General features: G+C 43.6%; 1 protein-coding gene across 6 annotated transcripts in view; it reads right to left on the minus strand.

Moving 5' to 3' along the window:
• Nucleotides 1-10: 10 nt before the first annotated feature.
• Nucleotides 11-25,509, minus strand: part of GIGYF2 (GRB10 interacting GYF protein 2) — a 130,232-nt gene continuing 104,733 nt past the window's right edge. For all 6 annotated transcript variants that reach the window (XM_088835120.1, XM_055403504.2, XM_055403500.2 and 3 more), the window contains 8 exons: nucleotides 24,748-24,984; nucleotides 17,171-17,293; nucleotides 13,910-14,119; nucleotides 13,577-13,779; nucleotides 12,290-12,444; nucleotides 10,576-10,766; nucleotides 5,897-6,044; nucleotides 11-1,855 (listed from right to left, as the gene is read on the minus strand). In XM_088835120.1, coding sequence (XP_088691246.1) covers nucleotides 1,788-1,855; nucleotides 5,897-6,044; nucleotides 10,576-10,766; nucleotides 12,290-12,444; nucleotides 13,577-13,779; nucleotides 13,910-14,119; nucleotides 17,171-17,293; nucleotides 24,748-24,984 — 1,335 coding nt within the window. In that variant the 3' untranslated portion in view covers nucleotides 11-1,787. The remainder of the gene's footprint in view (nucleotides 1,856-5,896; nucleotides 6,045-10,575; nucleotides 10,767-12,289; nucleotides 12,445-13,576; nucleotides 13,780-13,909; nucleotides 14,120-17,170; nucleotides 17,294-24,747; nucleotides 24,985-25,509) is intronic.

Here is a 25,509-nt window from a genome sequence, read left to right on the forward strand (position 1 = left end):
GTACCCAGACAAAATACCACCAGGTTTTATTTAAGGTCTTTTTTATTTTCCTCCACACTGGCAAAAGTTCCGAGGGAGCTTAAAGTTCTGTAAACATCTTAACTGTCCCTCTTCCCCACCCCCACTTGTGAATTTACAAAGCAAAGGAGAGCAGGAGCCCCAGTTTTTAATGGTTCCCCATCTCCTCATGCTGTTTGATCCAAAAACTATATACAAGTTTATAGCAGTCTCTGTATAGTTATTGTACATGTTTAGGAGGGAGGGAGGCCAAAAGGGATAGGGAGGATGCTGATCCAAAAGAATAAAAACAGAAACCAAACAGAATCATCCCAAACCAAACTGCTCTCAGAGCAACTCCAGCCTTCCTCGGGCCATGATGTCAGAAAGGGAAGGCGCTCGACCAGGAGCCGCCCGAACCACAGCACTTCTTGCACGGGGACGGATGGTCCGGTGGCTGCAGACCAAAGTGTGATTGGCAATTTCAGGTGATGTTCTGTGGGGGGTTGGCGGAGACAGGAAGAGTATTTGCTTATAAATAGGGCTTGAATACATGTATATTTGCAGTGAAGGGGTATTAGGAGGCCACGATCGAAGCCAGAATCAGGCTTCTCTCTCCCGTCCCCTCCATCCCACGGGAATCTCTTGTTTAGTGGTTTCCATGGATGAAGGTCTTACAAGATGGTCAGGTTTTGCATGTTCTCTTTTCAGAAAAGGCAAGCCAGCAACTTGCCATTCCAGAATCTTTAGACAAAACCTTTCAGGGCCACAGCAAGACACACACGCAATGCTCTGAGGAACCAGATGAAATTCCGGGCTTTTATCAGAAGCAGAAGTTTATCCCTATCCAAAATGAAATTATACAAATTCATACATATGGTAAAGATCCTAACTGCCTCTTAAACGAGACAAATTTTCAGCAGAAAGGCCCAAAACAAACTGGTCCTAGTCCTCTGAAGTAAAAATATTCATGGGAAAAAATCCGTTTTTATAAGAAAGAAAAATTAAAAATAAGTTCCTCTCCCAGGCCATAGGGCTTCCTTTGTCCAATCAGGTTGGAGTATGCCAGGGGAGAAGTCAGCTTGCTTGGAACTCACTATCTAATGAAGAAAAAACAAGAATCCTTTCTCTGAAAGGATCCTCTGAAAGAACGAGGGCGAGGGGTGTGCAACATCAAACCAATCAATCTAAACACCACCCCACTCAGGGCCTCTTGGATGCAATCCCGAAGTTAGCTGTGGCAAAGCCACCTGCAGACTGGAAGAGCTCTGTCTCTGTTGGACGTTCAAGTCACAGTCCATGGGCGTTTTGTTGCTGGCCAATGTCTGTTACCATTAACTCTCTTCATGATTGCACCAGTCAGACCCCTTGCCCATTTGGGGGGTGGGGCGGGGAAAAAGAAGAAAAAGAAAAATCAAACAGAAGGAAAAAAATGACAAGAGAAAGTAAATTGCTAATGGCAGATCCCAACACACTTTCTGGGAGACAGGAGGTGAAATCACGGCACAGTAAACACGTGCTGCCCAAAATCAGCCTTGTTGGGGAGGAATCCCCACTGCCACCCCCGAGACATAGCGTCCGGTCCACTCATCTACAGTCTGAGATGCGCACCAACAAAAACGGTTTAAAGAATCTTGGACACAAAGGGCTAGAAGAAAAAGCCTGAGATGATCGGTTCTGTGATTTGTTGCAGTGACAGAGAGTATATGGTGAGTAAGTGTTGTGTCCAAAGCTGGAGAATCCATGGTCAGCAGAGAGGAGAGGGAAGGCCAGTCTGCTCTGGCAAGCGCTCAGTAGTCATCCAGAGTTTCGATCTCACCCATATTGAGTCGCTCCGAGGAAGCATTGACTGAAAACCCTGCAGGGAAAAATCCGCAATGAGTGACCAACCACACCCAGACAACCCTGTGGCTCAAACTGAGGCAGCGGGCTGGAATTTCAATCTCCTGTTTTTGAGGGAGGGATACTAAGGGGTATCCAACAGGGATACTAAAAGGAGGAAGAAGAAAGGATAAAGGTCAATGCAGTGCTTTTCTTATCCTTCCAATGAGAGATTCTATTTTTATATGTTTTATTTAGGTTCTGATATAATTTAATTAGGGAAGAAACACACACACACACCAGCATCACTGCTTAAAAAGAACTGCAAACCACTGCCCTAGGGAGTCCTGAATCCAGGCCTGGGGTGTGTGTGCGTGTATGTGTCAAAGCCAGGCCAGGCTGGCTAGGGGGAGAAGTTCGTTCAGAAGGTGTAGCTACCTTAGAAGAACGGGGAAGGGGGAGGACAAGAATAACACACTAAGTGCTTTATAACCACCAGACCAAATGACTGAGATCTGAGTGAGAACAATCGCTACTTCAGCCCCATTCACTAACTGGGAATACTCTGGGTCCAAAACACTCCCAAAGTTCTGGTTGAGAGGCTCTGCTCCAGGGGTAGGAGGCTCCAGGGAAGGCAAGTTACAAACCCTGAGAGCTCTCAGCTGCTTTTCCTATCACACAGGAGACAACAGAGATATGAAAAAAACTCCCTTATTCAGCTCAACCTACTGTAAGTAGACCAGCAAAGGCAAGGCTCTCACTGAGCAATACTGATTAACCAAAATGAGACCTGTTTAGAAAAGGAAATACTAGCACAGCTGAGCTTACAAACGCTACTGAGGTCTGAAAACCTAATGCCATCAGTCACGTGTAAGTTTTCAGTAAACTTCACATAATCTGAGACTGATAAAAGGTACTATTAAGAGGGCCTCTCTGGAATGAGTGACTCTCGAAATGCTTTCAGTTCAACCAGCCTGAATGAAACCCCACACTGTCTCAGTTGCTGTTTGCGTATCAGAAAGTAGCCAGGTGCAGCTCCCCAGTCTAACAGCAGCTCTGTTAACATGACTGTGAGCTCTGCCCCCGCCTTTCTGTCCTGTAACATCCAAGCTTTCAAATAAATACACGTGTTAAATGCACCAATAATACACAAAAATGTCTCACAAAATAAAAACAGTTTAATTATAGTACCGTGACTCCAAAATATCCTGATGTGAAAACATAAACATGCCTATTTTTTAATCAAGGAAGCTGTGGTACAAGCTGTTTCCAAGGCCTCCTACTGGAAGAGGTTACGATTCCAAACCCCAACCTGAGTTCTACCCCTCAACTGTGTTCCCATAACCTGCAGGACTCTTTTTCCATCAAAATAATAAAAGGCTTAGTGTGTTCACACTCGAAAATAACAGTTATTTAGGTAAACATAAACCCTGAAGAACAGTCTATGGAATGAACTATCATTCGGCTCTAGAGCAGGTTTTTCTTTGACTTCACACGCATCTCGAGAACAGATGAAATGTGATGAAAACAAAATGAGCCACGTGCAAGAAAAGCGGGAATGCAAAAAACACAAACTATTTTCGTCATCAGAGACAGGACTGGGAAAACAAGCCTGGGGCCAAAACACGGTGAAGTATTCATCGCTATAACAGAATGATTGATTACTGGACTGGCTTTAGCAGATGTGCTCTCATTTACATGTCAAAAACACCAGTGAGGAGGACACTCCTCCCCACCTGACAGAAGGGGGACGCTCTGGAATGTCGTGAGACCCCAAGCAATACAAACAGGGACTGAGGCCCGGCATGCCCAGCTATAACGACCACACTCTCTCAGGTTTAGAACAGCAGACTCTCGCTCACGTGACTTTAAGGTTTGGGGGACTGTTTCTGTAAGGAAACTGTGACTGGTGAAAAATGGCACTTTGTGTGTATATCTGTCATATCCAAGCACAGGATGCTGGCTCACAGTGGCACTTGGTAGCTTGAAAAACAAGAGGAAAACACAAGTACAGTGGAGGAAATGAGCATTAAAATGAGGCTGGGCTTGTTCTGAAGGTTTGTTTTAGAAGCAAAATGCTATTTTGATCAGTGACCACTTTCTCAATGGATACAATGGGGTCAAATTTGAATTTGTTTTCCTATTATGTGCATGGGTAACTTGTGACTGATGTACATTTGTTAACTTTTCTTAATTTGCAAGTCAGTAAGGCATATATCAATTAGAAACAATAATAAGTGGTTAGTAGGTATGGGGCAGAAATTATCAGAGGAATTTCCAGAAGAAGGTTTACTTGAGCAAAAATTCTCATTAAATGGTATATAAGCAAGAGCCCACCCAAGTGAGTTTCTTCAGTATTTTCTGAATAGTTTTACTTCCCTTACATTTAATTTTTCTCCTTCCAAGATATATACTCCTTAAAACTCTAGTCCTAGAACGACCTCCCTCTCATTCCCCTGAAGGGGGATTTTAAGTCCCTTTCTTTCTTACGTCTATAATAATGGGGTCAGATCAAATATTTAATCCAAAAACATTTATACCTCATTTTCAGAGGAACCTACCCCTACTGCCCTAGTCAAGTTCCACAGCTAAATAGTGGGAGATTCTTAACTAGAACTCACAACCAGAACTGAAAAACACTCTAAAATCTACATTCATCCATTTCTGTCAAAACTGGACAAAATTTTGGACTGATCCATCCATCCTTAACATAACCTTCCAAGACAGGCAGAAGAAAACAAAACTGCGCCAGACCTCTAGGTTTCCAAAGCCTGCTTGCCGAGCACAGTTCCAAGGGCCGATGCTCAAAGCTAGGTTTGTTCCTGGTACACTGGTTTCTCCGGGCAGGAAGCCTCTGAAGTATGGATCCCAGCGAGGGCAGAGCAGTCCACCTCTGACTGTACTGTCAGTGCTCTCTCCTCCGTTCGCCGCCTCCCCGGCACCTCACACTCAGTCCACCAACACTGAAACATCACGTCCTTTCACCCAAGCCTGCTCCACTTTCCAATGCTCATCATTGTATCAGAAGGGCAACTCTTTCCATCCTGCTGCCTCAAGCTTTCCTTTCTCCTTCCCAAGCCTATCCCTAACTTTCTGAAATCCATCTAACTCCTCTCCATCTCCATTGCCAAAGCCCTACCCTAGGCCACTAGTACCTTTCACCTGGTCTATACTGCACCCTCGAACGGGTATGCCTGACTTCCCAACCTGCCATCTTTGCCAATACAACCGTTCTATTCCAGACAACACAGTTTTATAACAGCTCATGAATACATTCATGAACAGAGAATAATTTTAATTTCAACCTTGTCGGTGAGGTTGTTAGGCCAGTTTAAGAAACAAAGGCAGCTCATCAGCTTTGCCTATGCTGTTTGTTATTCCAGAAACACCATACCCTATCCTTCCTGCTTTTTCAAAGCCCCAGTTCAGGTGTCACCTTTTCCTCGGAGCTGACTTGTATGATGACACTGGTCTCTAACACTGGGTAAGAACAGTCATGGGAAAAAAAAGAATAGCTATGGGTAACACAGAAGAGTGAAGGGAAAACAGCCCTGCTCTGAAACCCCAGCTGCACTGCTAACTGCTGAGTGACTCTGGGACGCATTCTCAATCCTCGAGGCTGCGGCTTACTATTGCTAGTGCGGGAACATCGCCTCATAATGCACCGTAATTCTGAGAATATTACACAGTGAATATCAACAAACATCTGTTCTTTTTTGAGCATCTGATTCGATTATGGTCTGCTTCCACACACATCGGCACTTTACATTTTAAACAACATTTACTGTTCTCCATTAGCATTATTTTCCAACTAAACTGAAAGGTTTTTAGGAAAATTCATGTTAGATATGAAAAAATCTTTAAAATTTAAGGCACCATACAATATATTCTTTTTCTTACTCCCTATAATAGATGAGGCATAGCTCTTGCAGAGATTCCCAGTAAATACTATTTATTTTGTACTGACTAGGAAACTTATTTTTTGTAAGAAAAATTTTCCTTCGTGAAAAACCCTCCACCATGGGACTCGCATACACTTCACCCCAACACCCAGCTAAGACTTTAGGCTCGTGCTCACCTAATAGACTAGGATCTGCTCGGACCATCTTCTGCTTTTTCTTCTTCTTGCCACTTTGTACAGCTTCAAAATTGGACTGTTGGTTGTTGGTCTGATTGGTCTGAAATACTGAATGGAGTGCACTGTGGTTCATTCCCCACACAGAGTCCTGTAACACAAGACGGCACTAATGAGATTACACAGTGGACACACGCTTGGCCCACCCTCAGAGAATGGCTGATCCGGCGTCACCTTACCGAGGAGGAGTTTAAAAACAGAAAGCCTACTGTGGAATCTAGTAACAATGAAACTGACAGCAGTCCACTGAGCCACCGTTTTCCCTTCACTGAGATTCAGACAACCCGCTTAGGCTGTGTGTCTTCACAAGGCCCATCCTGGGGACTCCAGGTGTCCACACTGCTGGGACAGCACAGCTGTCAAACCTCTCCAGGGGCTTCCCTGGTGGCTCAGTGGTAAAGAATCCGCCTGCCAATACAAGGGTCACAGGTTCGATGCCTGATCTGAGAAGGCCCCACCTGCTGTGGAAGGACTGAGCCTGTGCTCTGGAACCTGGGAAACACAACTGCTCAGCCTGCACACCCTAGAGCCTGTGCTCCACAAGAGAAGCCACAGCAATGAGAAAGCCTGTGCATCACAATGGAGGCCCCCGCTCACTGCAACTAGAGAAGAGCCCACAACCCAGCACAGCAAAAAATGAAACAAAATTTAAAAAAAACCAAACAACTCTCCAGACATACATGGAATCTGTATCATCCACCAGGAAATTTGCTCTCTGGCAACTTACACCCCTCACCTACTCAAAGCGGAAGGTTCCTTTATTTTCTAGGCCCCAGGACAGAGAAGAGAGCCTACAGACTGGCTGACAGTCCATTACCAAACAAAACAAAGTTCATGTCATGTACTTTATTCCTAGCAGCAATCCCAGAAGGGATCTGTTCCCAAAATATTATTCACATACTTTATACCAACTGGTTAAACTATGAAACGGTCTACCAGCCATTCACACTACATGCTGCTCTTATGAGAGCAACTCATTCTAAACTGGGATCAGATTCTTGAGCTAGGTGACAGAACAGGTGGGGGGCGGGCATAGGGGCGGGGGCAGGAGGAGAGGAGGGAGCACAGGGGAGGATGAGCCTGGATGAGCGCACAGAGGCGGCCCTCTCACAAACGCAGAGACCTCTGAACTGCTGCACGGTGTCTTCAGGTTCCTTAAAATATTTGTCCTGGGGTTGTTTGTGTTCACATCTTTCATTTTCCTTCAGTTGATCCATTAACCCCATCTATCCAAATGGATTTTAAATGCCCTATACTTCTCTGTACCTTCAGTTCAGTTCAGCTCAGTTGTTCAGTCGTGTCCGAATCTCTGCGACCCCATGAATCACAGCACGCCAGGCCTCCCTGTCCATCACCAACTCCCGGAGTTCACTCAAACCCATGTCCACAGAGTCGGTGATGCCATCCAGCCATCTCATTCTCCGTCGTCCCCTTCTCCTCCCACCCCCAACTTTTCCCAGCATCAGAGTCTTTTCCAGTGAGTCAACTCGTCGCATGAGGTGGCCAAAGTATTGGAGTTTCAGCTTCAGCACCAGTCCTTCCAATGAACACCCAGGATTGATCTCCTCAAGAATGGACTGGTTGGATCTCCTTGCAGTACAAGGGACTCTCAAGTCTTCTCCAGCACCACAGTTCAAAAGCATCAATTCTTCGGCCATCAGCCTTCTTCACCGTCCAACTCTCACATCCATACATGACCACGGGAAAAACCATAGCCTTGACTAGACGGACCTTGGTTGGCAAAGCAATGTCTCTGCATTTTAATATACTATCTAGGTTGGTCATAACTTGCTTTCCAAGGAGTAAGCGTCTTTTAATTTCATGGCTGCAATCAGCATCCACAGAGATTCTGGAGCCCAATAAAATAAAGTCTGACACTGTTGCCACTGTTTCCCCATCTATTTCCCATGAAGTGATGGGACCAGATGCCATGATCTTAGTTTTCTGAATGTTGAGCTTCAAGCCAACCTTCTCACTCTCCTCTTTCACTTTCATCAAGAGGCATTTTAGTTCCTCTTCACTTTCTGCCATAAGGGTGGTGTCATCTGCATATCTGAGGTTATTGATATTTCTCCCAGCAATCTTGATTCCAGCTTGTGCTTCTTCCAGCCCAGCGTTCCTCATGATGTACTCTGCATAGAAGTTAAATAAGCAAGGTGACAATATACAGCCTTGACGTACTCCTTTTCCTATTTGGAACCAGTCTGTTGTTCCATGTCCAGTTCTGACTGTTGCTTCCTGACCTGCATACAGGTTTCTCAAGAGGCAGGTCAGGTGGTCTGGTATTCCCATCTCTTTCAGAATGTTCCACAGTTTATTGTGATCCACACAGTCAAAGGCTTTGGCATAGTCAATGAAGCAGAAATAGATGTTTTTCTGGAACTCTCTTGCTTTCTCCATGATCCAGCTGATGTTGGCAATTTGATCTCTAGTGCTTCTGCCTTTTCTAAAACCTGCTTGAACATCTGGGAGTTCACGGTTCACATATTGCTGAAGCCTGGTTTGGAGGATTTTGAGCATGACTTTACTAGCGTGTGAGATGAGAGCAATTGTGTGGTAGTTTGAGCATTCTTTGGCATTGCCTTTCTTTGAGATTGGAATGAAGACTGACCTTTTCCAGTCCTGTGGCCACTGCTGAGTTTTCCAAATTTGCTGGCATATTGAGTGCAGCACTTTCACAGCATCATCTTTCAAGATTTGAAATAGCTCCACTGGAATTTCATCACCTCCACTAGCTTTGTTCATAGTGATGCTTTCTAAGGCCCACTTGACTTCACATTCCAAGATGTCTGGCTCTAGGTCAGTGATCACGTTATCGTGACTATCTTGGTCGTGAAGATCTTTTTTGTACAGTTCTTCTGTGTATTCTTAATATCTCTTCTTAACATCTTCTGCTTCTGTTAGGTCCACACCATTTCTGTCCTTTATCGAGCCCATCTTTGCATGAAATGTTCCCTTGGAATCTCTAATTTTCTTGAAGAGATCTCTTGTTTTTCCTATTCTGTTGTTTTCCTCTATTTCTTTGCGTTGATCACTGAGGAAGGCTTTCTTATCTCTCCTTGCTATTCTTTGGAACTCTGCATTCAGATGCTTATATCTTTCCTTTTCTCCTTGGCTTTTCGCTTCTCTTCTTTTCACAGCTATTTGTAAGGCCTCCTCAGACAGCCATTTTGCTTTTTTGCATTTCTTTTCCATGGGGATGGTCTTGGTCCCTGTCTCCTGTACAATGTCACGAACCTCTGTCCAGAGTTCATCAGGCACTCTATCAGATCTAGTCCCTTAAATCTATTCCTCACTTCCACTGTATAATCATAAGGGATTTGATTTAGGTCATATCTGAATGGTCTAGTGGTTTTCCCTACTTTCTTCAATTTAAGTCTGACTTTGGCAATAAGGAGTTCATGATCTGAGCCACAGTCAGCTCCTGGTCTTATTTTTGCTAACTGTATAGAGCTTTTCCATCTTTGGCTGCAAAGAATATAATCAATCTGATTTCTCCTAAAAGTGTGCTATGACAAACATTATCTCTAGTAGAAGAACTACGATTCTTAAGCCTTTCCATGAGTCCTGACAGATTGTTTTTCAGAAAACTTGTAAAGACAATCCTTATCATTCATGGATTCCATTATCTGCGAATTTGCTAACTTCTAGTGTTTCTGTTCTCACTCTGAATATGCATGTCTACAGAGCAATGAAAAACTGAGCTGCCCAAGATACATGTTCGCAGTTGAGGCAGAACTGGGCAACACTTTCTGCCTTCATGTCTCAGCTCTCACACTGCAAAGGAGCATCTTCTTCAGTCTATCTCGGGTCATGTTTTTCACACTGCTGTTGGTGATTTCACTGTTTAAAACAGCTCCCAAGGGTCAGGTTCTGTCTGGTGTCTCTAAAGGGCCCAAAAGCTGTGATGTGCCTCAGAAAACGTGTGTGTTAGGGAAGCTTTATTCAGGCAAGAGTCATAGTGACACTGGCTGTGAGTTCAGTATTAAGGAAGCAGCAATGTATTTAAATAATGCATCCTTAAACAGAATCACACACAGAACAAGGCTATCAGCATTCCACAGTTATCAGCTGACAAAAATGCTATAACACAGGTCCACAGAAACCTAACCCCGCTAGGAGCAATGGTTCAGCATTTGCTAATTCTGTGTTGGCAGCAAGTTCACAGAACAGAACTCCCGAGAATAATAAGAACCGATTATACCTTTACATTCTCAACAACAGTGTATGAGATATTTGGCAGGTACAGTATTGTCAGTACTGGGAACAAATGATCCGGAACTTCAGACAGTTACTATTGGTGAGTTTTAACTATCAAAACCAAATTTATGCGTCTATGACAAGTTGGCATTTGCAATTGGACAGAGGCACTTATAAAACCAAGAAAAATGGGGCTGGTATGCTTAGCAGTGAATGAATGGTTATATACTTGCTATTTGGGAAATTCACAAAGGTCTCAGGACATGTAATCTGAAAATGTCAAATCTACCTGGTTTTAAAAGGTTCCAGTCATGTGATGTACAAAAATGGTAGCAGTGTTTTAAATTTTCATTTTTCTGGCTGTTCCACTTTCAAGACACTAATACTGACCAGGGCACTGCACTCACTCTGCTGCCTCATACCTGCTGCTGCTGCTGCTGCTGTTGCTGCTGTTGCTGTTGCTGCCGCTGGTTGGCTTTCTGTTTGGCACGGCGCTCAAGGAACTGCTTGGCAAACTCCTTGGCCTCAGAGGTATCTCCTAAATAGGCCCTAATGTAATCATGGACCTCATATGGAGATTCTACTTCCTTCAGGAAAGAAACAAATGTGGGCACTGTAACATGAGAGGGGAGAAGACATAAAAAGTAACAATGAAATACCATGCAGCAGAGATCAGGTTCACTCTTCAATATATTTTAACACCTAACGGACATGAATGATGGAAACTGGAAAGGCATGCAGCTACTATGCTAAATACGCTAAATTCTTCAACCTACTCCGTAGTCGTGCGGGGGGAACCCCACTCTCATTGTAATGCCCCAAGTCGTCTGAAATATCACAGAGATGAGGATATCATGCAGGTATTTGTTTCACTAAATGTCATTTTGGTAGAAACTAAGTTATGTTGATGGAAACAATTGCTTGCCTAAGACTAAAGTCATCTGGGGATTCCTTTCTTTTCTTCTTTAAATGCAGTCAATATGTTTTAAGTGCCCTAGTGTGTGCCAGGCACCATGACAGACACTGAGCCTCCTTTTGCTTCACTGAGATAACCTCTGTTTACACAGAAAAATTCGACATGAAGCAGTGTGGTGCAGAAGAAAAGTCCAAGTATCAGAGTTAGACAGACATGGGTTTAAAACTTGACTCTGAATTTTGCTCACTGTGTGACCTTGATGAGCTACTTAACCATCCTGAGCCTCCGTTTCCTAATTTATAAAATGGGGATAACATCACCGACATTGTAAAGGTAAGTTATGGCCAAAATTAAGATAACTAGGATAGCACATATTAACCCCTGGAAAGTGCCTAATTCATAGCAGGTGCTTAATGGATGGCAACCATTCCTATTTTTCCCTCTTGCTTTCTCTGACTCGTTCTGATTGCCATGCTGCTGCAAAGGAGCCCTTCAATTCTTTTCCTGCTGTTTTTTTTTTGTTTTTTGTTTTTTTAAGGTTTCTGGCTTTAGAAAAGACATCAGAGATGGACTAGTTCAGCAAAGCTCACAAATTATGGGAATCCCATCCACACCGAGCTGACTGGTCTCTGCTCGAACATTTGCGAGTGAGGGAAGTACTCTCTTCCATCTCAAGCAGACAATTCTCTTTGTGAACAACCAACAAGCAGCAAGTTTTTCTTCAAACTGTGCCGAAACCTTTTCATTTGCATACATTACAGGTCTCAGCTTTACCCCATACAAAGCATGTCTACTTGCTCTGTCACGACTCCCACCCCTGCCCCCAAAGGCAGGAAGGGAAAAATTCTCACGCCACCTCAGCCTTCTCTCGTGCAGGCTGACCTATGTCCCCAGTATAACAGTTACTCTTCTTTGCTCATCTGGTGATGCTCCCCAAAAACAAGCAGGACAGAACCATGATCTCTTCTGCCCTGTCCATCTTGGGACAGACTGCAACAGCAGCTGATCTTTGGTGTCCACTGGTAACCTAGTTCAGTACAGTATTACAGAACTTTTCTCACAAGTAATGCTGTAAAGGAGTCAAGTTCTTACAGTAGGTGCAGGACTTGACCTCCATCAGACTTCACCTCCTGAAGGCTGGCCCATCATTTCAATTTCCTAACTCTTTGTGGGGCCTGCTCTACCATTCCACATGCTGGGTTTCCCTCCCCAGTTCTTACCATCCAAGTTATTTGCCGTATTAAGGGCATGAAGCATCTGTTCACACCACTGGGTAAATCCATCTTGGGCTTTATTTACTCCCTGAAAGAGCTTCAGCAATTTTTCTTCTTCTTCTACTTTCTTATTCTGCCGGTTAGACACACCTACAGATTTACTAAAGCAAAACAATAGGGTGGTATTATATTTCCAGGAACTGTTACTATTATGATCATACTCTAACACCATACACAGATAATGTCTTGGCAACATTGGATGGCTGTCCAGCAATCCAATTCTTGGCTCCGAAAATGAAAACAGACAAACAAAAGCCCCAAAACAAAAAAGTGAAATACTGGGGTTGGGGGTGGGGGAGTTTACTCAATACCTATTAAAATCTAGCCTCGGTGAATACATTCTAGCTTGTGAATAAGGGCTTTTTTTCAGAGAAATTATTAAGTTCTTCTCATGTGTCCGTCAGTAAGATTTTAAATTTTGCTAAGCCTCAGTTTCCTCATCTGTAAAATGATACTAATACTTCTTTGGGTTATTAAAAGGAATAAAAATATTATATGCAAAGGCCTAGAGCACAGTGCCTGGCAAAGATGCTCAACATGTTATTCAGTGTCCTATTCATCACACATTAAGTCCTCAATTAATTAAGAAGAAATATTCTGACAACACTACCATTTATTAAGTAGTTACTATGTGCCAGGCACTTTACTAACTACTTCACACATATTCACTTAACCTCTACAACCACACCCATGAAGTTGTTATTGTTATCTTCATTTTACAGATGAGGGAACTGAGGCTCAAAGAGGTTCCCTCCTGCCCAAGGTCACACAGCTAGTAAGTGCTAGTGCTGGGATTTAAGTTCATGACTTACATTAAAACCCATGCTTGTTCAACAAAAGAAAGATGAATGTAAGATGTAACAAATTTATCACAAAAATAAAACAGCTTAAGTGTTTATAATACTCTAACTTAAAATTGTAGAGAAAATGCTAGAATCTAGAGACTACCTTGAAGAAATATTCAAGAGCAATAACAAAAAATATTAAGTGGTTACCACGTGACAAGCAAAGGACTCCATGTCCAGCAACCAAAGGAGTCACTAGTAATAATACCGATATGTTTCCATAGGGAAGAAAAACAACCATCAAACTATCACCTCACATGCCAGGATATAGGGGAAAGTAAGGAAAAACTAAATAACTACCCTCCTCTGGCCACCCAGTATCATACTCCTCACATGCCCTTCCTCCCCCATCCACCAAGGAACACAGGATGATCACGCTGAGCCCTACCTGAGACCGGCATTTTTATTTTTGTTTGTTGAGTTCCTAGGTCCCACCTCTTTCACTGCATCATCCCAGAATCCCATGTTGGAGTTTTTAGTGTCAGCATTGCTCCAGATACTGCTGACTAGGTCAGAGGCCCACTGGTTAGGGGGACCGGTATTTATAGCGCCCCAAACAGAATTCCCAATGCTGGTGTGCAGGTTGGAATGCTGTTAAAGAAAGAGACACAAATAACTACAGTTAACAATATCAAAAAGACAAAAAGAGAGCCCACCAAAGTCAGAACAGATAACTCACACCGCCAGTCCACACAACAACTGCTCAGGAAGACGGACCCACCGTGTTATTCCGGGCTCTGTTTGGCTGCTGGTGTTGCTGCTGCTGTTGCTGCTGCTTCTGCATCTGCCTGGCTTCTTCCTGCTGGATCTCCAGAAGAGACTTCGCAGTGCCTGCAGGTTTGCTGACGTTTCCCCAGCCCGAGAGTTTCTGCTGTTGCTGCTGCTGTTGTTGCTGGAGAGCTTTCATCAATTCCCTCTGCTGGCGCCTCTGCTGCAGGCACAACAGAAGCTACCTCAGGATTCCAGTTTTTAAAATAAAAGTTACAAATGTCCAGTATGCTAAATGGAATATAAATACATAGTGTGTGTTCTGAGACACTTCAGTCGTGCTTGACTCTGTGACCCTATGGACTGTACCCCCCAGGCTCCTCTGTCCGTGGGATTTTCCAGGCAAGAATACTGGAGTGCATTGCCATGCCCTCCTCCAAGGGATCTTGCCAACCCAGGTATCAAACCCAAGTCTCTTATGTCTCCTGTGTTGGCAGGTGGGTTCTTCATCACTAGCGCCACCTCGGAAGCAACTAAACACCTAACAGTTAACTCCTCTGCTGCAAATAAAGATGTAAACAGTCAGAAGTACTAAGAGGAGAATAAAAAGAAATTAAGAATTACTTCTTAAAAATTAAATAGGACTTCTGGTTAAGCATAAAAATGTAATATGTTTATTTCCAAAGTCCTATCAAAATAATAAAAATAATTTTTTTCTAAAACATAAACTTTAAGGACAAAGAGAACGGAAAAGTTTTTAAAAGCTGGAAAGCAAGCAAATAAAGAGAGCCAATACAATAGACCCAGTAAGTTGAAACATAAGTAAAGGAAGCTCAGAAACAGGTCAATTCGTACAGAAAGCTCGGGAATTACAGGCACGGGTATCTCAAACAAAGGAAGACAGGCTGAAAGTCTGTAAAAAGCAACATTAAGACCCTGACTACCTTCCCCATCCAACACAGTTAGTTGGCAGCTATCCCTCACCTCTCCATAGCAGAAAATTAAAACTTTCCTTTTTAAAGAGGCTGAACCAGGTAAGTGGATTATTCTAAAGGAAAGCTGACCTACCACAAGAGAATACCTACAGATACCAACAGATGGTGGGGTTTGAACAGAGAAGACCACTATAGACACCATCACAGCAAAGCCAAGCAAGGTGCCACATGTACCAGAACCTCCCAACAGCTCCTCAGTGCCTTATTCCTAAATGAGAACAAACAGCCCAGGATCCACAGACATGCAACACAGCCTGTAAGATGAAAGCCAAAGACCAAATCAAACAAACAAAATTCTTCTGGAACAGAAACAAGGGGAAATAGGAGTGATCAGTATGTACTATTCTCAGAGGTCAGATGTTGTATCCAGTGAAACAAGAGTAAGAGACTATAACACAAATACTTAAGAGGAAACAGTACATGGACTCAGAGCTTTAAAATAAGAGAGCATACATTAAAAGTTCAATAGAAGGACTGAAAGAAAAGACTGAGAAAATATTCCATCACAAAAGACAAGAGAGAACAAGATGGAAAGAAATACGTGTGCTAGTGCTAAATCACTTCAGCCTATCCGACTGTGTGATCCCATGGACTGGAGCCCACCAGGTTTTTCTGTCCATGGGATTCTCCCAAGCAAGAACACTAGAAGGGGCTGACACTTCCTCCTCCAGGACTCTTCCCAACCCAGGAACTGAACCCTTGTCTCTTACGTCTCCTGCACTGGCAGGTGGGTTCTGCATTAGCGCCACCGGGGACAACATGTAGATGACAAAGTTTTGAGAAACAGAGCACGTGTGCAGCAAGTCAAGCGTGTTCAGATCTGAACAAGTTAGAGGGTCCTGGAAAGGACACCTCCAAGGAAAGAATGAAATAGAACTGTCGGATACTATCTGCTGGGTGGCACTTTATACATTCTGAAGCATGCACAGACTTAACTGTTCAAAGAAAATAAAATGGAAACACAAGGCAATTATTAACTTCTAAAAGACAAAAATATGAACAAGAAAAGACCTGTGATTCCAACTCTGATGACCATTATTATTAATTTTTTATTTAGCAGAGACCAAAATTATTGGAACAATTTCTAGCCTTGGAGGAGGAAGCTACACTCTGCTCTGCATCCAGCTGTTAACTTTTGAGAAAAGAGAGATGATTTCAGAGAAAGCTCAGTCTTTTTTCTTTTGAAGGAGGGTAGGAAATATGGTAAATTTCAAGGTGAAGAAAGTTTTTAACCTACTGGGTGATGTCATGCACGCTACACGGTGAGCACACACAGACGACTTTCACAGCCTTTAGTGAACCACACCACCCAGATCCAAAAGGACAGCTTGCATTCTCGAACAAATCGACTGTTCTGCCTCAAATCATACCCATGTACATACTTCCTTTAAGACTCAGTTACCTCATGGCACCTTCTCAGAGAGGCCTTCCCAGTCAGCACTACCTAAAAACTAGACAATCAGCTGCTACCCACCACCAATACTATCACCAACTCCCAACCTTCTCCCTATGCCCCTTTCCACTTTATTTTTCTTTCTGACACATATTGCCTTCTAGAACTCCGTATGTCTTTTCACGTCCTTGTCCCCTCAACTAAAAGTAAGCTTTATGGAGGGAGAGAATTTTGTCTGTCTTAGATTCAACTATATCCACACGAGCAGCAATGGATGGATGTCACTCAGCTAGTGGTATGCTGAGCCAAACCATTTCACTTACTCATTTTTTCCTTTCTGTCAAGAACTATGTTCTGCCACCCCCCAACCCCTTTCACTCTTTTGTATTCTCTCTATCCTAATGAGGAACTACAGGATGTAGACAAACAAGCAGAGAGACGGTATTTCTGTCATATTTTAAGGTTTTCTAGGTTAGTCAGAAACCAGTACCCTTTAGAGAAAATTTTCTGCATTGTAAGCATCAAATTTATAAGAGACTATCCACATAAAACTCACCCCCAATTCTGAAACACCCATGTAACTTTTGTTTCTGAGCTATTCTCTTAAGAGCCATGGTAAAGGTGACCAAACATTTTTGTACCCAATCTTAATGTTACTTCAATTAGATCCTTCACATTTGCTAGTGAACACTGTACAGGCTAAAGAGCCGAAAAACAAATATCTAATTCAGATACACAGCAACTCTGACAACAATATTTATCTTTCAGTTCAGTTCAGTCGCTCAGTCATGTCCGACTCTTTGTGAGTCGGATTAATAGCCACTAATACAGAATGCACACTGGCTATTCTGAATCACCGCCTGTCTAGATTACTTTTAAAATTTACCTCCTCTCGAAGCTGCCGCTCTCGTTCCTCTTCTAGTTTTTGGATTTCAGCCAATGATAGCGTTGCCTGGGACTGACATGCTGTCGTATTGGACTGCTGGCCCCACGTTGAAGAAGAGGGAAGCTAGCAAAAAAGGAAGGCAGAAGAGTTCATGAGGACACATGGATGGGGAGCGGAGGGGCACTAATGCACTGTGCCCAGAGCATTCATGCTTCCCTCAAGTCCAATCCCAACATCCAATTCAAATTTCCTTCTTCGATCCTTTTACATGACTACTCTACCAATCAGTTTTGCTTCTTTTACTTTTCTCTTGTCACAAGATTATTTTAAAACAACGTAAAACACATCAATATTATTGTTGTTTTAGTCGTAAGTGGTGTCCGACTCTTTTGCAACCCCATAGACTGTAGCCCACCAGGCTTCTTTGTCCATGGGATTCCCCAGGCAAGAATACTGGAGTGGGTTGCCACGTCCTCTTCCAGGGGTTCTTCCTGACCCAGGGATTGAAACCACATCTCCTGCACTGCCAGGCAAGTTCTTTACCACTGAGCCACCAGGGAAGCCCAAAATACATCAATACACTTTTATCTGATTTACTCTTATGAAATTGCAAATTTGTTACACCTGCCACTGATACATACTCCAATATACAGCCATAAAGAGAGAGAATGAAACAAAAGAATCACTACGTTTTTAATCCAAGGAGGTAGTAAGGACATGATACCCTGTTTTCCAGTGAAAGGGTTACGGACAAGATTTCTGAAAGGAAAGCTGAGGTGGGTAGCTGATGCCAGGCACAGTTTTCAAACAGTCTTTCACGAAAGGGAGTTAACCAGCCTGTGGCTTCTAGTCATGAGCACTAAATTGGTTTTAATCGATAACTCTGTTTTTCCTATCCCTTAAAATTATCGACTAAAATAAAGCATAAACATGAGTCCCGTATACTTTAGTGTTCTCAAAAGTCTGATTATTTCTAAGGGAATCCCTTGGTCTTTCTGGGCCAGAAAAAGATTCACTCAATTTTCACACAGCTTATGGCTCTTAAAAACAACAAAAACCAAATCTAAACCAGATAATAAAACCAGTACGTGTGTGTGGATCAATACAAAATGCCAAAATAGAGAGGTTCTTCAGCAGGAATCTCTAAAACTGGCACTGATGGGACAAGGGCAAAAACAGCTTAAACTGTCACTGATGTCACCGGACAGCTCTCCAAACGCATGCCCTCAACATACTGAGCAACCCGCAACGCTTTCTGCCCTGCGGTGGGTAGTAGGGGCACTTCTCTTACACGCACCTGTGCTCTGGGAGGAGAGGGGTACAGAAGGGAGCTAAGAGAGAAAGACGGGGTGCCAAGTAGGAAAAGCGGGGCACAAATGAACTCTTCCTCTCCATAGGAAATGACATATTTGGAAAGTCCTATCAAACCTGCAGCAAGCATCACCCAGAAGGCCTGTAAAAACGAAGACGCCCTGGCCCCCACGTTCAATGAATAGCCAAAAGTAGAGCCAGAGAATTTGCATATTTTCGTAATTCTGATGCAATCAGCCAGCAACCACTGCTGTCTAAAATCCCAGTGGCTATATCACCCCACCATACCCAGGAACCAATCGCCAGTCCTCTGCAGCAGAAACTCAGCCAGCACCAAGAATAGATTCACTGCCTCCTGAAATGGCCTGTTCCCCTTACAGGCACCTCTGAAATCCTCCTTTATTTTGTGCCAAAATATACTTCACTGTATTTTCTGCTCATGATTCACGAGACTCTTCTCTGGAGTAATGCAGAACAAACCTAAGTCTCCTTCACATGACAGATCTCTATCATTTCCCTTAAGTCTTATTTGTACATAAGAAATGCTATCTCATCACTCCATCAACACTGCCTCAGGGCATTTTCCAGTTCAACCAACATCCTGTACTGCCCAGAGAACTGAAGGTTGTCAATCACACTTTTCAGAACAACTCTCTCCCAAGTGACAAGCAAACAGTAGGGAATTTGGGACATTTTTGGACCCCTGAGTGCCTAATTCCTTAAAAATTGACATTTTCCCCCTGCTCTGATACTGCTACCTTACTTTTTCAACACCATTTTTTAAGTAACATTTCTTTAAGAAGTATTAAGAACAATCCTTAAGAAATGTAAAAACAAAGAATCTGTAGGACTTGTGCCCTGACTTACTCTCTCCCAACCTCCAGCTCAGCCAGCACTTCAGATGAGGGGAGCCAAAAACACAGGCCTCCCTCTCTCCCCTCGGCTGCCAGGCAGAGGGTTGGCTTCCTGGAAAGAGCATAATATTAGCAATTCTCATCCTGGCTCCAGCTACCTGCTGCAAAGGCTAAGTTAGAGCCTTAGCCTCTCAAGCACTGCTGAGAGAGGGGCACTCACTTATGTCTAGCCTCCACTTGTGGAATGGAAACTGCATAGAGCTACTGAGACTGTTTCTTTAGTTGCCAAGTCACGTCTGACTCCTTTGCTACCCCATGGACTTAATGGTATTTCTCAGGCAAGAATACTGGAGTGGGTTGCCATTTCCTTCTCCAGGGGATCTTTCCGAGCCAGGGATTGAACCTGGGTCTTCTGAGACCATGAGGGCCCTGACTGCCACTGCCCTATAGTTTGAAAGGCAGAGGTTCCACGCCACCAGGAGAGGTAAGCCAAGGAGACCTGAGGCTCAGGTCCCTCCCCAAGGGCTCAACTGAAAAAGTGGGTGCCACTGTTCCCAGAGCAATTCCCTCCTAACTCAGTAGGTAAAGAGTCTGCCTGCAACAATCAAACAGAGACCTGGGTTTGATTCCTGGGTCGGAAAGATCCCCGGAGAAGGAAATGGCAACCCACCCCAGTATTTCTGTCTGGAGAATCCCATGGACAGACGAGCCTGGCGGGCTACAGTCCATGGGGTCACAAGAGTTGGACATGACTCAGCGACCAAACCACCACCACCACTGTTCCCAGCTCCAGAGCTGTGACTTGGGGAACTCTGGCCTTGAGGATGAGGTGAGAGGAACAGATTGGAATAGGGAGAGCTCCAGATCTCTTCTCAAAGGAAACTGACTTCATTTGCAAGAGTGTGGAGAATGAGGAGTTGAAGGGCACTTTCAAAATCAGTGGATGTCGGGGTAAAAGGCAGTTATGGGGGTAACTGGCAGATTCACTGCAGGCTGCTTCTTGGCCTCAGAATTTGCAGATAACATGATACAGAAAATCCTAATGAATTCACTAAGAAACTATTAATAAATCAGTCCAGCACGATGGCAGGATATAAGCTCAGTATACAAAAATCAATTGCATATCTATACCCTTACAACACCACAGTTCAAAACCATCAATTCTTCGGCCATCAGCTTTCTTCACAGTCCAACTCTCACATCCATACATGACCACGGGAAAAACCATAGCCTTGACTAGATGGACCTTTGTTGGCAAAGTAATGTCTCTGCTTTTTAATATGCTATCTAGGTTGGTCATAACTTTCCTTCCAAGGAGTAAGCGTCTTTTAATTTCCTGGCTGCAATCAGCATCTGCAGTGATTTTGGAGCCCCAAAAAATAAAGTCTGACACTGTTGCCACTGTTTCCCCATCTATTTCCCATGAAGTGATGGGACCAGATGCCATGATCTTCGTTTTCTGAATGTTGAGCTTCAAGCCAACCTTTTCACTCTCCTCTTTCACTTTCATCAAGAGGCCTTTGAGTTCCTCTTCACTTTCTGCCATAAGGGTGGTGTCATCTGCGTATCTGAGGTTATTGATATTTCTCCCGGCAATCTTGATTCCAACTTGTGCTTCTTCCAGCCCAGTGTTCCTCATGATGTACTCTGCATATAAGTTAAATAAGCAGGGTGACATGAGTTTGAGTGAACTCCGGGAGTTGGTGATGGACATGAGTTTGAGTGAACCCCGGGAGTTGGTGATGGACAGGGAGGCCTGGCGTGCTGTGATTCATGGGGTCGCAGAGTCAGACACGACTGAGCGACTGAACTGATACCCTTACAAAGAACACTGAAACAAGACAAGATACTTAAAAATAAATTTAACAAAAGAAGTACAAAATCTATACTCTTAAAAACTATAAAACAGCGAAAATAAATTCAAGATCTAAATGAACATAAAAACATCTTATGTTTACAGATCAGAAGACTAAGTATTGTTAAGATACCAAAACTCCCCAAACTGATCTACAGAGTCAATGCAATTCATATCAGAATCCCAGTCGGCTTCTTTGCAGACTCATTCTAAAATCTAAGAAATTTAAAGAAACACAGAAGAGCCAAAAAATCATGAGAAAAAGGAACAAATTGGGAGGACTCACTTTCTGATTTCAAACTTAACGACAAAGCAATAGTAATGTCAACACAGTGTATTACTATAGCACAGTGATCATACAGATCACCTGAACAGAATTCAGAGTGCAGAAAAGAATCCACATGTCTAATTTTTTAAGGAGAATGCCACAGCCATTCAATGGACAAACAATAGTCTTTTCAACAACCGGATAAAGGATAAGCAAAAGAATCAAGTCAAACCTTCACCTCACATAATTTACAAAAATTAACTCAAAATAGATTAGGGAGCTAAAACTACAGTCTTAGAAGAAAACATAGGATTCTGTAAAACTATGACCTCAGATTTAGTAATTCTTAGATATAACAAACGGAGAAGGCAATGGCAAGCCACTCCAGTACTCTTGCCTAGAAAATCCCATGGATGGGGGACCCTGGTGGGCTGCCGTCTATGGGGTCACACAGAGTCAGACACGACTGAAGTGACTTAGCAGCAGCAGCAACAGCTATAACAAAAGCACAAGTGACAGAAGAAAAAACAGATAATTCGGACTTCATCAAAATGTAAAACTTTTGTGCTTCAAAGGACACTGTCAAGGAAGTGGGAAAAAAATAAATAAGAGAAAATATTTTTAAATCATCTGACATGGAACTCAAATATCTAAAACATATAAAGAACCCTTAAAAAACTGAATAATAAAAAGAACCCAGTTTAAAAATAGGCGAAGGACCTACATAGACATTTTTCCAAAGAAGATTTACAAATGGTCAATAAACACATAAAGAGATACTCAACATCATTAGTCATCTGGAAATTCAAACCAAAATCACTACAAGTTATCACTTCACACCTTCTAGGATAGCTATAATCAAAAAGTCAGATAATACAGATTGATGAGGATGTGAATAAACTTGAACCTTCAACCACTAAACATAAAATGGTGCAGCCATTTCAGAAAACAATCTGACAGTTCCTTAAACCATTAAGGACGCTGGCATCATACGACCTAGCAATTAAAGTTCTAGATATGAAGCCTAGATAGGAACCTCACGGCTCATTCTTGAGCAACTTCATTCTGCTCTCACAAACCCCCTCCGTTCTCCAAAACTGGCTGTTTGACCTTTATTTTTTTCTTTAAATTTAAATTTTCACTCCCTTCATGGCTCAGTTTGGAAGTTATCTTCTTTCAGGAAAGCTTCCCAAACACCTCAGATGCGCAGTGGGTCTCACATGTCAGTGAGCATCAGAAGCCCTGGAGGGCTTAATTCAAACACAACTGTTGGGTTCCATTTCCAAGAGGTTCTCATTCAGTAAGTCTGGGTAGGACCCAAGAATGTACCTGCCAGGCTAGATGAAATTCAAGTTGGAATTAAGACTGCCGGGAGAAATATCAAAAGCCTCAGATATGTGGTGTGGCTCACATGATAAAGAATCTGCCTACAATCCAGGAGACCCCAGTTCAATCCCAGAGTCAGGAAGATCCCCTAGAGAAGGGAATGGCTACCCACTCCAATAGTCTTGTCTGGAGAATTCCATGGACTGAGGAGCCTGGGGGCGGCTACAGTCCATGGGGTTGCAAAGAGTTGGACACAGTTGAGTGACTAACACTTTTCACCTTCAAATATGCAGATGATATCACTCTAATAGCAGAAAGTGAAGAGGAACTAAAGAGCTTCTTCATTAGCGTGAAAGAGGAGAGTAAAAAAGCTGGCTTAAAACTCAACATTCAAAATACTAAGATCATAGCATCCAGTCCTATCACTTAATGGCAAACACATGGGGGGAAAAGTAGAAACAGTGACAGACTTTATTTTCTTGGGCTCCAAAATCACTGCAGACGGTGACTACAACCATGAAATTCAGATACTTGTTCCTTAGAAGAAAAGCTATGACAAACCAAACCTAGATTTCATACTAAAAAGCAGAGACATCACTTTGCTGACAAAAGTCCATATAGTCAAATGTGTGGTTTTCCCAGTAGTTGTGTACAGATGCTCAAGAGTTGGATCATAATAAAGGCTGAACGCCAAATTGATGCTTTTGAACTTCACTGCTGGAGAGGACTCCTGAGAGTCCCCTGGACTGCAAGGAGATCAAACTAGTCAATCCTAAAGGAAATCAACCATGAATATTCACTGGAAGGACTAATGTTGAAGCTCCAATACTTCAGCCACCTGATGCGAAGAGGTGACTCACTGGAAAAGACTCTGATGCTGGGAAAGACTGAGGGCAGGAGGAGGTGAAGGTGACAGAGGATGAGACAGCTGAATGGCATCATCAACTCAATGGACATGAGTTTGACCAAACTGTGGGAGATAGTGCAGGACAGGGAAGCCTGGCATGCTGCAGTCCATGGGGTCACAGAGTCAGACACAACTTAGCAACTGAACAACATCAACAAATTCCCTGGTGATCACACCCTGAGAACCACTGTTCCGTGCTCCCTCTCTCACTACACCTACCCCACTGTATTCTAATTTTCTGCTTTTGTCTTTATCCTACGAGCTCCTTGAAGATAGGGGATACTAAGCCTCATGGCCAGACATACACTCCATGAGAGGTTTTGTAGACCCTAACATAAATCTGCTCCTCCCTCTCCAATTACTCCTACTTCATCAACAGTTCCACTACTTTCCCAGTCATGGAAGGCCTATTACCTAAGAGCCATTCCAACTTCTACCCTCATCCCGCAGACTGAGAGCATCACTCGTCGTGCTCATTAATGTCAGCCAGCTCTCATCTCAGCCCCATTCATTCTCACCACCACCATCACACTCTTTACTGGTGTCCCAGTCTCGCTTTCTACCGTTTCAAACAAGGCTTTGAATCCTCCTACAGCACTCTGGACACATCACTTCAGTCCACCTTTCAGTAACCCACAGTCAGCTATGTTTCAAGCCCTGTACGACAGTTCCTACTTACAAACCCAAATGTTTGAGTTTCCTGCACTCATGAGTCGATGGGCTCTTTGAGGACAGTCGCTTTGTCTCGTTTATCCTTGCCTTAGCACTGTTGAACTGATAGAGTAGGCACGCCAATGTTTAAATTTATGAACCATACAGACCCACTTGGTTTTTGCCTATGTTGCTGCTCATGTCCTAGCCTCTTTTATTCTTCCCTTCTCTAAATGCCTAACACAAAGTACAATGCACCATGTTATATTTTGCTGATCAAAAAACTGAAGTCGCAATATTTAACATAAAGAACAGTTTATACTACCGCACCGCCAGCACCCACCCAACCACAAACGCGGGCAAGCAGCTCCTCCGGCTGGTGGCCTGGTCGGTGCCTGGCTTTACCTTCATCTGTGCCAGCTGCTGCTGCTGCTGCTGCTGCTGCAGCCTCCGGAGAGCCTCCTGCTGCTGCTGCCTCTGGCGCAGCAGCTCCTTCTGCCGCTGGAGCTCCAGCTCCTTCCGCTTCCGCTCCTCCTCCTCGTGCCGCAGCCTGGCGGCCTCCTCTTCCATCCGCAGCCGGTTCTCCTCTAACCGACGCTGGGCTTCCTCTTCTTCCCGGGCCCATTTCGCAGCCTCCTCTTCCTTCCCAGGAGGAAAAGTAAATAGTAAAACTTAATTATGTTTTAAAACAAATCTGAGTCACTTTTCAAGGTTTCGGTCAGAGGCGTGCTTACCAGATAACATCATGCTTCACTTATTTGCTAATTTCTACATAAAAGGAACATCACTTTGGACATCTGTGGTAATACTGATCTCTAAGAGATCACCACAACCTCAGGCAAGATCCCTTGAACCTGCTCCAACCCTGAGGCAGAGCCAGCTCCTCAGGGTACTGGGTGCAGAAAGTTGCCAGGACCTGCAAGGAAACTATCAGGAAAGACTCAGTCAATGCTGGACCCAAAGCGACATCACAAAACCACTTAACTCCATCTGAGGGTCTCACCCCTGGTGGCTCACAGGCCCCAGGGAACTCTCCCCTTCATACACCTTCTACCCCTCGACTACTTTCAGCAGAACCCTGGATCATTTTCTTTCTGCTTCTCTCCCTCAAAACCATTTCGTGTGCCCCCTGGAGTTCTCCTGGCCTTCCTCCATGGAGGCTGGTTA

Source organism: Moschus berezovskii, chromosome 4 (genome assembly GCF_049115385.1).
Source record: "Moschus berezovskii isolate FMDL1 chromosome 4, NW_MosBer_1.0, whole genome shotgun sequence".
Taxonomy (NCBI): domain Eukaryota; kingdom Metazoa; phylum Chordata; class Mammalia; order Artiodactyla; family Moschidae; genus Moschus; species Moschus berezovskii.